This window comes from Hippocampus comes, unplaced genomic scaffold, assembly GCF_001891065.2.
Source record: "Hippocampus comes isolate QL1 unplaced genomic scaffold, H_comes_QL1_v1.1 scaffold136, whole genome shotgun sequence".
Classification (NCBI taxonomy): Eukaryota; Metazoa; Chordata; class Actinopteri; order Syngnathiformes; family Syngnathidae; genus Hippocampus; species Hippocampus comes.
In genome coordinates this window covers 1,171,229-1,183,712 of record NW_017805840.1, presented here as the reverse complement: position 1 = coordinate 1,183,712, position 12,484 = coordinate 1,171,229, and the positions used below count along the sequence as shown (strand labels likewise).

At 40.8% G+C, this 12,484-nt stretch overlaps 2 protein-coding genes across 5 annotated transcripts in view; one reads left to right on the top strand and one right to left on the bottom strand.

Annotated features, from left to right (window-relative positions):
* LOC109526663 (uncharacterized) overlaps positions 1-2,503 on the top strand; it is a 27,946-nt gene extending 25,443 nt beyond the window's left edge. Inside the window, exons 5-6 of the mRNA XM_019888088.1 lie at positions 611-774; positions 1,978-2,503. Of these exons, the coding sequence (XP_019743647.1) occupies positions 611-647 (37 nt within the window). The 3' untranslated portion in view covers positions 648-774; positions 1,978-2,503. The remainder of the gene's footprint in view (positions 1-610; positions 775-1,977) is intronic.
* Positions 2,504-9,569: 7,066 nt separating this feature from the next.
* Positions 9,570-12,484, bottom strand: part of slc8a1b (solute carrier family 8 member 1b) — a 94,550-nt gene continuing 91,635 nt past the window's right edge. For all 4 annotated transcript variants that reach the window (XM_019888127.1, XM_019888126.1, XM_019888125.1 and 1 more), the window contains one exon: positions 9,570-12,484. This exon is cut by the window's right edge and continues 1,125 nt beyond it. The gene's annotated coding sequence lies outside the window, so the exon portion shown is untranslated.

Genomic DNA, 12,484 nt, shown 5'->3' with positions numbered 1-12,484 from the left:
GGGTGTAAAAATAGGGGTGGTTTTTTTTTTTTTTTTTGCTTTAACGACACTTAACATTATGTCTGTTTATCATCGAATTGACACACAACCAGAGGACAAAAATACAAAAATATTCAGCTCTTTGGAGACGGGTGCACTATTATTTATCCCAATCTACATATTGTTTCATTTAGTGTTTTTGACGAGTCACAGTGTGAAGTCCGCGTGCACATTAAAAACAAACACTGGCGACTGTGCTGTCCGACTGCGAATAAATGACTCGTAAAAAAAATAAATAAATAAATACAGAAGTTGCTAAGTGCCGTCTTCTGCGGGATGAGCTCTGAATACAAAGTGTCCGGCTTGCCTTTAAAGGGGAGGGGAAGCGTCTGCAATTGTATGAAAAAAGCTCGGGTGTAGTGGTGCACTCGCCGGACTTGTGTGAATGGTCGTTTGTCTCTACATGTGCCCGGCGAGTGAGTGGCGACCATTTCAAGGTGTAGTCTGCCATCTGCCCGAAGTCAGCCGCGATAGGCTCCAGCATCTTCGAACAATACAAGATATGTTACTTGGTGGGGACAGAATTGAGAACGACCGGACTGTGGAATTTTTCCTGTCATGCCTTTTGCAGATGTTATAAGCGCAATACGGTGTGTGTGGTGAAATGACGAGGAGGCCAGCCTGCGTTGTCGTGTGAGCTGCAGGACGAAGGATCCATGACGGGGCTGATGGTGAGCGATCGGGAGATGGGAAAGAGCGTCTCCGTTGCTCTTGCCGCCCTGGAGGCTGAGATAGGTAATGTTTGCTCCTCTGAACCACTTGTAAGGATACATTTTACAGTAGCGTTGGTATTAAGGGGAAAATGTGTTGTGCAGCCAATTGGGGGAAATTAATGACAATTTACTAGTAAGTAACTTGCATCTGCCTGAACACAGCTGGGATCATGGATGGATAGAGGGATGATTTTTTTTTTTCTGATTTTGCATACATTTTTTTGCAGTAAAATATTTTGCTCTTATTATAATAAATATTTACATGGTCAAAAAATGAAATAGCACAAAGTACTGAATCGCTCGACAAATTGGTGTGCTCATTATTAAATGATGCGGAAGTATTGTTTTCATAAAATAGGATTATTGTCCAATAATAATAATAATAATAATAATAATAATAATAAATTAGGGTTAGACAACTAATTTAAATAAATTATAGATACATGCCATAAGGCAAAAATGTACTTTGACTGGACTGTAAGTACCATGAAAATCTCTAAATACTATATATAATTTACAAAATATAAAAACCATAACATTAAATAGAAATAATGACCTATAATACTAATTATGAAAAATGTCTAATGAAAAAAAAAACCAATAAAATTGCACGCTTACTATGTAAATATTTCTGCTCAGCCATTGACACACCAGACCAGCAAATATTTCACAGGTGACTTCATGCTTGTTTCGTGTCTCAACACGCATTGTCAGCTGTGCCTTTCCAAATCATGTCCAATCAACTGAATTTCCCACAGATGAACTCCAATTAAGCAGTGGGAACCGCTCAAGGGTAATCAGTGGCAAAATAATGCACCTGTGCTCAATTTTTGGAGCTTGTTGGCTGTGAATTCATGTACATGTGATTTCGTAATGTTTTATTTATTAATAAATTAAAAAAAAAAAAAAAAAAAAAAACGAACTCACTGCAAGGTTCTGATGCAACACATTTTCCAGCCTGGGGAACTTTGCTGAATTCACTTTTCGACTAGTCTGTGGCAGGAGACATGACATGTTATTGCAAAAATAAAAACATGTTATTTTCTGGTTCACAAAAGTCCTCCACCAAACTTCACTTCCACTGAATTTATCAACAAGCATTTCTTGGAAGCGCAACTGCACTTTTAGTTTTGAAGTCATTTTCCTCTGCAGCCCTTTTAGTCATCAAACAAACAAGTGGGCTTTCACAGCACTTAAACATCATTTGCTGACCTTCACGTTGCAGCTTCATTGTCCTCACTCAACCTGGAGACGATCACCTCGGATCAGTACGCCCAGGCGTACGTGGAAAAGCTGTTCTCCGAAGACGGTCCCGTGGAGACGCTAAAGAACTACTTCGCCAAGGCCAGTGACAAGCTGAGAGTGTTGAGAACCGGACCGCCGGGGTGCCTGACTGGGACAGACAAAGAGACGGGACGATGTGAAGGACACACGGTTAAAATACAGGACGAGACGGACAAAATGAACCAAAACAGTGATGAAGAGTTGAAGTTGAGTATTGTGGAGACACACAGTATGTAAAAAAAACAAACAAACAAAAAAAACCAATAATAATAATAATATTAATAATAATTAGTTTTTTTGCCATGTTTACAAAGTTGAGAGTTCAATTTGTCCAACTACTCGTGTCTAAATCATCTTTCCCCACTGAAATGAATAGTTACTGCAATATTGATGCTAGCTTTGTTAGCCTGCCTATGGTGTTTTGCACTGTGTGTGAGCATCAAGCTAGTGGCTTTTCATCAAATAAATGAACGTGGTTTGTTTCGATACGGAACATGTCATCTTTGTTTGGTGTCTTAATTTGACAGCAAACCACAACAAGAAGGGTCAAAGAAGAAAAAAAAAATCAAGCAACCGACGGTTCATACCTTGAAAAACTCCGAAGTCATTATAAACAACGAAGCTGTGAAAGATGAACCGTTTTATCTTGCGAGGGATTACTGTACAGGATTTTTGAGAAAGTCCATGTGAGGACAGTTGGGTACAGCATACATTGAGGGTTGACCACTGTCGGTTTGATGCCGTGCAGTTCCACATTTACATAATTCATATGGGAAGGTGTACCTAATGTTGTGGCCAGAGGGCCGTTATTTGAACAACATGGCATTTTGGAAAAAAATAACGTCAAATGTAAATATACACTGCGCACAACCGTATCTCGACAACCCAATTGTCGCCTTCTCAATCCCTATCGCCTCTAATAGCGACGTTAACTGTATCCGCGTGAAGGCAACGTGACACGCCGTGTGACATTCACGGGCGGCGGTTACATCGAGCGTCAGTTTGAAACATGCAGACGCGGCTTCCGCTGTCAAATCAGGTGCGCGTGTCGATTTATGTGAGCGCGTGTCCAAGTGGAAGATGAGGAGGGAGTCACAGGATGTTAGGACGCATCCGAAGGTGGCAAATGACGGCTTGCTGTACAGGACAAGTGGGGCCCCCGATGGCTCAGCACTCCACCAATGAGTCACACCTCACGGCTTCAATTTCCGCCTGATTGCCGTGATTACTCTCTTCGTCCTCATTTCCGTGCGGGCCTGGCAGATTACAGACTTTCACACTGTTAAACATAGATGGAGATGGACGGCTGTTTCTTTTCTTCTCAGGTGGTGGTTGTTGCGGGAGCGTCGCCGCGGCAACGAGGCGAAAAGCGCCGCTCGAACTCGACAAGGGTTCGCACCACCGCCCACGGGCCTCTCAGCAGAGAACAAAGTTGTTAATGTAGGAGAAAGACACGGTACGGGAGAGAGAGACAAGGAAATTGATAGAAAGGGTGGTTGATGAAGGCGATAGGGAGTACGCATTAGATTAATCGAGGAAGGGAATAGAAAGTAGGAGAGAGATGGTGAATTGGAAGTTAGGATGTAGCATGTAGGAAGTGAAATGCAGTAGCCAAGTCGATGGCTCGAAGGATGATTTGGTAGGAACAAAACAAACGGCACTAGTGCTAAGTGGTCGTGGTGGGGTACACTGAACTGGTTGCCAGGTCAATCGCAGGGCGCACATAGACGAACAACCATTCACGCTCGCAATCACACTTTGGAACAATTTCGAGTGTTCCATTAACCTACCATGCATGTTTTTGGAAACTTGAGTACCCAGAGAAAACCCAAGCTGGCATGGGGAGAACATGCAAACGCCACACAGGAAGGCTGGAGCCCAGAATTAAATAGCATGAGGCATATGTGCTGACCAGTGCCACCCATTACAATGCAGTCAATGCAAACTATATTCAAATCCCAAGGTTATCCATAGGTTATTCATGTGCACAGGTTATGCATGCGACATGTGTGATGGATGTAGAAGCATATGCAGATTTAGGATTGCAATTCTAAACATGTAGAGAGAGGGGGGAGAGAGAGATAGAGGGAGAGAGGGGGGAGAGAAAGAGGGAGAGAGGGGGGAGAGAGAGAGTGATGGGACAGAGAGAGAGAGAGAGAGAGAGAGAGAGGATGGAAGTGAGAGAGAGTAGGGGCGATAGAGAGAGAGGGGGGAAGAGAGGGAGGAGGGAGGGAGAGAGAGACAGACAGAGAGAGAGAGTGGGAGAGAGGTAAGAGAGAGAGAAGGAGGGGAGATAGAGAGAGGGGAGAGACAGATAGAGGGAGAGAGTAATCGAGGAAGGGAATAGAAAGTAGGAGAGAGATGTTGAATTGGAAGTTAGGATGTAGCATGTAAGAAGTGAAATGCAGTAGCCAAGTCGATGGCTCGAGGGCGGAGAGAGAGGGGGGAGAGAGAGAGAGAGAGAGAGAGAGAGAGAGAGAGAGAGAGAGAGAGAGAGGATGGAGGTAAGAGAGACAAGGAGGGGGGATTGGGGTCGAGAGGGAGGGTGAAGAGAGAGAGAGAGAGAGAGAGAGAGGTAAGAGAAAGAAGGAGGGGAGATAGAGAGAGGGGGAAGAGAGATAAAGGGAGAGAGGGGAGGGAGAGAGAGACAGAGAGAGTGTATTTTGGTCTATTGAAAATACTCAAGCTAAAATTGACACCTGTACAATCCCATACCTACCAAGATGATCAAAAGTAGCATGTTATCGGAGCTATCGGATGTATAGTTTGTTCAAAATTTGCCTGAGCAACTTTGAAGCAGAGTAATCATTACTGACTAAATTAAATAGGAGTGGGGCGGGGGGGTGTTTCATTTTAACCGTGACTCTCGCACTACTAGAAATGAGTGTGTCTTCCCAATTGTGGTGAAAGTGTCAGAGGCGAGCGAGGTCCGAGACTTGGCAATTGATTCAGAAGCCCGCTGGCTAAACTCATTTCACTTAAGCGGAATTAACTTGCAGTCACTTTGAAACAGACTCGGAAGGGACAATCAATCAGAGCCAACACACGGTTCGTTCAAACGGTGAAAAGTTAACATTCTCCTTTTTTTTTTTCACCTCAGCGCTTTTTTGTGTTTCATCACATGTAATCATCTAAAATGCTTCAAATGCCATCATTTATGTGCAAGAGCAACACACACGCTGGATGCAGGGCAGAGTTCAGGCTCTGGTATTTGCCTGACATTTCATTCTAATCTGCTTGTGAATGTGTGTGTGTGTGTTTGGTTCTGTGAAAAACAGCTGCTTGTACATGGCCACATACAAACACTTCATCTGTCTGACGATGTTTAAACCAGGTTGGACACAGTATTTGCGTTTGTAATCACGCCTCACATACACAAATCTTTGGTGGCCGCATCAATTTTGCGCCAAATATTAGCGGATTCGGATAATCTACCATCTCAGCCAGGGGACTACTGTTCTAAGTTGCTTGTAACTTGTCCCTTAGCTCAATTAACGGCAGATATATTTTCACAAGCTACAAATTTCAAGACATTAGTCATCCTCGTCATCCTGGGCCCAGACATCTAAACAAACAATTGGATGTCCATGAACGGTGACGCGCTGTATCCAAAGTCATAGAATGCTAGTGAGTTTTTGTCTTTAACTAGCGAGTCCAAGGCACCGTCACTTCCCAAGACAGCTTCACTTATGACTCATAAAAATGTCAACAACTTCACAAAACACAATGGATGACGCAGTCTTCAAATGAAGTCATGTCCTTCAATGACAATGAAAGGGGGAGGGGGCGGAAAACAGAGCCCTGCGGCACGCCTCAAATTAAATTGAGAAATTTGTGGCATTACCAATATATAATGCCTTGCTTCAGAAGGTTAAACATTACAAAAATCTTTAATGACTATTCGTGAAGCTCTTCATTGCTGACCTCTTCTCCTCTAAAATAGCGGAGAGGGGTTATACCTGCCAGAAAGCCACATCAAATTGACATGTGGAGCATCTCTCCGTAGACTGGAGGTCTGTGTGTGTGTGTGTGGGGGGGGGGGGGTCTATTAAAAAAGTCTGCTCACAAGTCTGGCACGTATTGTGATTCTAGCCCCGTTCTCAGGCCAGAATAAAAATGGACTCGAGAGACGAGGAAGTGTGTTGTGAGCCAGATTTCACGTCTAGACAGCCGTGACACATCGGCTAATTTTGTCTTCTTCTTACCTCCACGTAGAGCAGGAGTCACCAAAGTGTATGGAGGAACTGGCCGTTGAAGAGTCACCGAGCTCCTGCAAAACAGAGGGAAAAAAAAAATAAAAATCAGCAATCTGTGAGTGTTTGTGTCGTGATAGCGCTATTTACAGGTCATTAAAAAATCATGTTGTTGCTTTAACCTTTTCCTGCACCAATAATGATAATGCCGTGAGACCATGACAATGTGCCATTAGTTTGACTATAGGATGATGTTTTATTTTGTTCTAACATTTGTACGTATGTTTTTTGTTTTTTTTTTCCTGAGATTTGGGTGGAGGCGTTTTCTTTGTGTATTGTCCTTGGTGCACGGCCATAAGACCGTGCCGACGTGTTTTATTTCAGGTACGACTGACTGATTCGGTTTGTTATTGAGCCGGTTCTCATTAGTTGGTTTGCTCGATGAATTGACTCTCATTTTGAAAACCGCATCGATTTGGCAGAGGCGTACATTTGAGCGGAGGTGTTTATTCGGACGGAGACGATCCTTGAAGATCGACGGTACGATAAAAGTGAACTGTGACAAACAACATTATCACCACGGAATCAACACAAAGGCTATTCGTTGACAAGCGTCTTTTTCCACGCCGAGGACACCGTGTCCATGAACGCGAAAACAATAGCGGCAGACAGAAGAACCACTCCACTATTATTATTATTATCATCATCATCATCTTCCTCATCCTCATCATCACAGTCCGACGAGCCATGCAAAGCGAGCGGAGACAATGCTGCTTTATTACACGTCTGCACGAACAGAATTAATAAGCCGCTGTCCGCCAAATCAAAAAGACAAGACGGTTAATTAGCATTGTGGTCAATGGTTGCTAAGCACAAAAAGAAGGAACACGCTCGCCCGTACAACGGATGAACATCGGCAGGCTTGGATGTGTGTGTATATATATATATATATATATATATATAAAGTTGTATACTTTTGTGAGCAAAGTGGAGTTTTTCAAGAAAAGTTCTTCCATTATTATTATTTTTTTTAAAGTTATAATTTCTACTTTGTCAATTTTCAGGACTGCACTTGTAAATTGTTACTAGTTTTAAAATCTTTAAATAATTTGAGATCAAACGTTGTATATTTTTGAATCAAAAGTTGTATATTTTTGCGTGCGCTCATAATTTGATGAGAAAAATTCATACCGATAATATACCTACCTGTATTGCTCAGAAGAAAATAACAAGGTTGTATTCTCAAGATAAAAGGCTGTATATTTTTAAGCTTTGTATATTTAAATGAATTACGTTTACAATATTGATATGTATTTATTTGGTAGTAAATTCATGAGAATAATGTCTATTTTGGAGGTAAATATTCACATTTTCAAGATTAGTAAAAATTTGGTGTGAAAAAGTTGCTTTAAAAAAAAGTCATTTCAAAATTCAAGCCAAAATCTCTCAAGAATCAAGTTGTGTATTTTTAAGATTACGTTCGAGAATGATGTGGTAATTTTACAAGAATAGGGATATTTACAAGCCGAAAGGCTCTCTCTCTCTCACACACACACACACACACACACACACACGCGCGCACACATACAATAGTGAAATACTGAAGTCGTGGTGTCTCTGAAACAGGGTATCCCAAACTTTATTTTATTGGATTTTTCATCAGAAGTACCATGGAGAGCAGTCACAGTTAGTGGCAACACACACAGGCGCATGAACGCACGCATGCGCACACCTCGCACACACAAATAACTTCCCCCGTTGGTCTCCGACAAATAAGATTAAGAATCATTCAACACAAAGCCAAAACACCTTGACGCACAAAGAGGACCGAGGGCAAAAAAAAAAAAAAAAATCCCTATTTTCCCAAAACATGATTACAATTGGCAAACTGCACCCTGTGGGATAAAAGTGGATGGAGCAAAGCATGATGGGAATGACAGCGAGTCGGTGGAGCCAATCGTGAAGGTCGACCAACGTAAATCACGGAGGAAAAAAAGCCCGTCTGAAATGCCCCGTGTGGAATTTAAAGAAAGGTGAAAAAAAACAAGCAACGTCCCCAAAAAGGCAATAAACTCTACTGTATGTCATTCTTGACTGCAATAATGCCCCCCCCCCTTGTCCCACCCCCCCAATAAATATTTCTCTTAAGGGGTAGCGATGATGGCCACCTGCGCTTATTTTCTAATAACACTGTACAGTATATACACAATAGTATTTCTTTCATGCCAAAATAAGCTTTAAGTATAAGCCGTCGTTCTCCGACAACAATAGCAGATATTGCCTTTTTCGCCTCCGTTTTTCTTTCAGAAAAAAAAAAGCTGAAATGTATGATAAGAGTATTAGGACCACATTGAAATGATCAAAAAACAAAACAACAACAAAAAAGCAGTGAAGAAAAAAGCTTTGTCTATTTTCAAGATTCAAATCATAGTTGTATGAGAATAAATGTGTACAATTATGAAAGAAAAGTTTTCATTTTATGAAAAGTGAAGTCAGATATGATTAAAAAGTTCAAGATACAAAGTCAATTTCAGGATTCGCACATTTGCAAGATTATCGATTTTGAGAACAAGAAAATTTTGTTCTCATCGTGTTAGCGACGTAAGCGCGAAAATATCCAACTTTTGATCCCCAACATGAAATAAGGACTAATTTTACAAACCAAGTATAATTTCAAATACATTTTGGAGATAAAAATTTAGGATTTTACAGATTAAAGTAATATTTTCAAGGGTTAAGTCATATACAGTAGTTACATGATTTTTTTTTTTTTTTTACAGAGCATACTTTGGAGATTGAAGTTTTAGATTTAGGTTGGGTTTTTTTTTGTAGGTTTTAAGTGGTATGTTTAATAATGGATAAAAAAAAAATCCCATGTTTGAGACATTGTCATTTTTTGAAGATTCATATTGTATATTTTTTGGAGTCAGACATTTTTGAGCTCATAGTCTATCTCTGTTATTAGCCCACCAGCATAGCTGCCAAAGTCACATTTGCAAGTTTTTTGGAAAACAACAAAAAACATTTTTTCTTGCAAAAACATTTGTTTTTTTTTTAATTAAGTGTGAAAAATTACTTTGACAATCCTGTTGTTAGGATAATATTGTCAAGAAAAAAAATACAAATGTGCATGTTAAAAATGTAGATTTTTTTTCAAAATTTCAGGGACAGCGGTTACTACAGTGGACAGTTTATCAAGTTATCAGGTTACAGGGTGCACGAAAGGGTTAAAGGTGGCATTTTTAGATTCTTTCTTTTTATCTTGATAATATCCAACCCCTCCAGAACATGCATCTTAATTCCTGAAAATACACAACTATCTTGTGCGTAATCTTTTTTCTTAATGTGGCCTTAATACTCCTTTGTTGTAATGTGCAATTTGCTCCCAAAACAGTTCAAAGAAAGAACATGAAAAGAAATCCTGAATCTGTACAGCATTCGGACCTTTTTTTTTTTTGTAAGTTTTTTTTTTTTTAATTGGATCATGGAATACGATTCTCTATAACTCTACTATGTACACACACACATTAGCATTCATGCACCGTGTCCACAAGTAAGCACGTTGACATTCCCGAAAAACATGGGAGATAGATGAAGATAGACAAACTGGTCGCTGCCTCGCGTTCCGCTTTCTGCTAATGAAAAAGACCAAAGCAATCGAGGACAGATAAGACACGCATATGCTCGCTGACTCACAAATCGACGAAATATGGCTGTAACTTCACCCTCCCGCCCCCACTCCTCCGCTTCTTGTTTGGCATCATTTCACGCCGTCGTCCCTGTTGCCGTTCCTGTCTGTCCATTTATCCATTGCTCAATCAGTCACGAAGTTCACCAGGAGGTCATTATGTAGTTGCTTTTCTTTTTTTTTTAACATTAGGTACAAGGTGGTTGTTTACATCGTCAGCAACATTAGCAAAACAAACAAAAAAAAAACATTTTAGCAGTAGCCGTTTCACAGAAGCCACAAAGTCAGTGCAAATCTTTTTCCTTCATTGAAAAAAAAAAGTGTCCGCTTCTGCTCCGTTAGCATCACTGCTAGCTTGGGCTAACGTTGCATTCGAGAACACTGGGAAACTTGCTGGGAACTTTATTTTTGAGACACAGACGACTAAGCATCGGGTCCATTTAGTGTTTTACGAAGATTGGCATGATTTGTTGATGATTTCTTCTTGGCCATCATTAAGTTATTCAAAGAAAAAGCCAAACACATTGCTCGGGTTCATTTTTCATGTTTCATCACGTCCATGGTCACGACGTATTCCCAAATTACATACTGTAGTACAATAGGAAGTGACGCTTTTAATTCATCATTGTCATTTTTTCCAGACTCGTACCGTTCTTTGACAATCCAAAAAGCCAAAGAAAAAGCACAAATCTGTTGGTTATGTTCATCCTTTTGTTCGTACAGTAAGTGCCGAGGCCAAATTAATGAGAATTACCCAAATTCCCAGTTGCCTCGAATGCAACATTTTCTCCGGCAGAGCGTTTGTCCAAGCCTATTTGGGCTTGTAGAAATGTCACACAACAAATCGCATAAATCAGCTTCGTTCCCCGTTCAAAGACAAAAGGCTAGCGACCTAATTTGGATGCAAACACCGACGAATTCGCAACTACGAGCGTTTCATTCGTGCGTTCAAACAGATTGGGCAAGCGTTTCAGCAAATCCGACCACGTGAAGCCAGCACCCGAAAGCCAACAGTCGAAGTGACACAAAAAGTGGCAGCCTCCGTCAATAAGCGCAACTTTTTACAGTGTATAAACCTTCAGCGCCATGCCAGTGAAGAGACAAAATACATCGAGAAATTTTCAACATCGTTTGGTTCTCACAAGCTATTAAGGTGACTAAATGTGTGTGTAGTACTTTTTTTTTTTTTTTTAAGAAAAGAATCCCTTGGCTAGAAAAACCCTTGTACAGTCACTTGGGCAGCAAATATTCGGATAGAAATTCGTCCCTTAGACAAAAACAGGGGTAAACTGCCACTCGAAGGCCTTGAAGGAGAACTCCAAACAGGCGAGAAAAAAAATATCGTGCATCATGCAAGAGTCGGGTGTAAATGATTGGTGTCATTGTTATTATTTTTATCACGATGTGTGAATTCAGTCATTTCGGGAGGCGAGCGCCATTCCAGGGTCACCATTTTTAGATATTGATGCCAAACTTGTCCTTGCTCACCTCCAGTTTCACACAAAGGGGTCGTCGGGGGTAAAATCAATTTATTAAAATGGATTTATGCTTCGAACTACGCAAGAGCAAATTATATATTTTTAAATATCTCAACTGACAGATATTACATATCAGCAGGAAGGTTCTGGCCAACTGGTCCAATGATCATTAACTTGCGAACAATCAAAACGAATCGGGGGGGGGAAAACCCAAATTGGATTGGCGTCATCGGTTTCTGCCCCAAGATTCTGCTTCAGAGCGCCTCGTAGTTGCTTCCTGGAAAAGCCCTGTAATAACCCATTAAGATATATTCCAGCCGCCAGGAGGATTTAAGCGGACATGTAGTTATATGTCGGCAAAGGAAATATTCTTTGTCAAGTAGCATCCATTTTTCCAGAACAAGTAGTGGTATTTGATTGACAGCTAACAGTTGATTGGGGCGTGGTTTCAGTGCATTCGGGTGTCAAAATGTTTTTGGAAGCCTCATCTCATATATTAGGTGATTTAAAAAAAATTGGCAGGGGATGTTGAGACAGTCACACTTTTCGGGGTGGTGTGTCAAATTTACAAGACATATTTTCACCTTTCAAGGACTTTTAAAGAGAGACGCTCTGCCGTTGCCCCCACGAATTAAACAATTCCCATGTCTCCGAATACATTTTGCTCAGCCAAAATACCATAAGGATGAAGAACTATGGAACACTTTTCACCCACTATCAACAACTGGAAACGTTTCGGTGGGCCGCCCAGTTTCATGCAACATCAATTTTATGCATTATTGTCATGTTTCGATGTGTACCCTAAAGACAAAACTACAAGCAAGGTGACAAGTTAGGGTTCAGGATTAGTTGTCATAAATGGGGGGGTCAGCCCTTAAAGGATTTGGGATGGTCCACCGATTGTTCAGAGAGTGATGTTGAGTTGTGGTTTAAGACGAAACTGAATAGGGAGCAAGGCATCAGAAGATGAGGTTTGACTGATGGTGGTACTTCAATTTTTTTTTTTTTTTGGTACATATACACTGGAGGAAAACAAACATTAAATTAATCTCTCTCTCGCGATTTCATATATATATATATATATATATA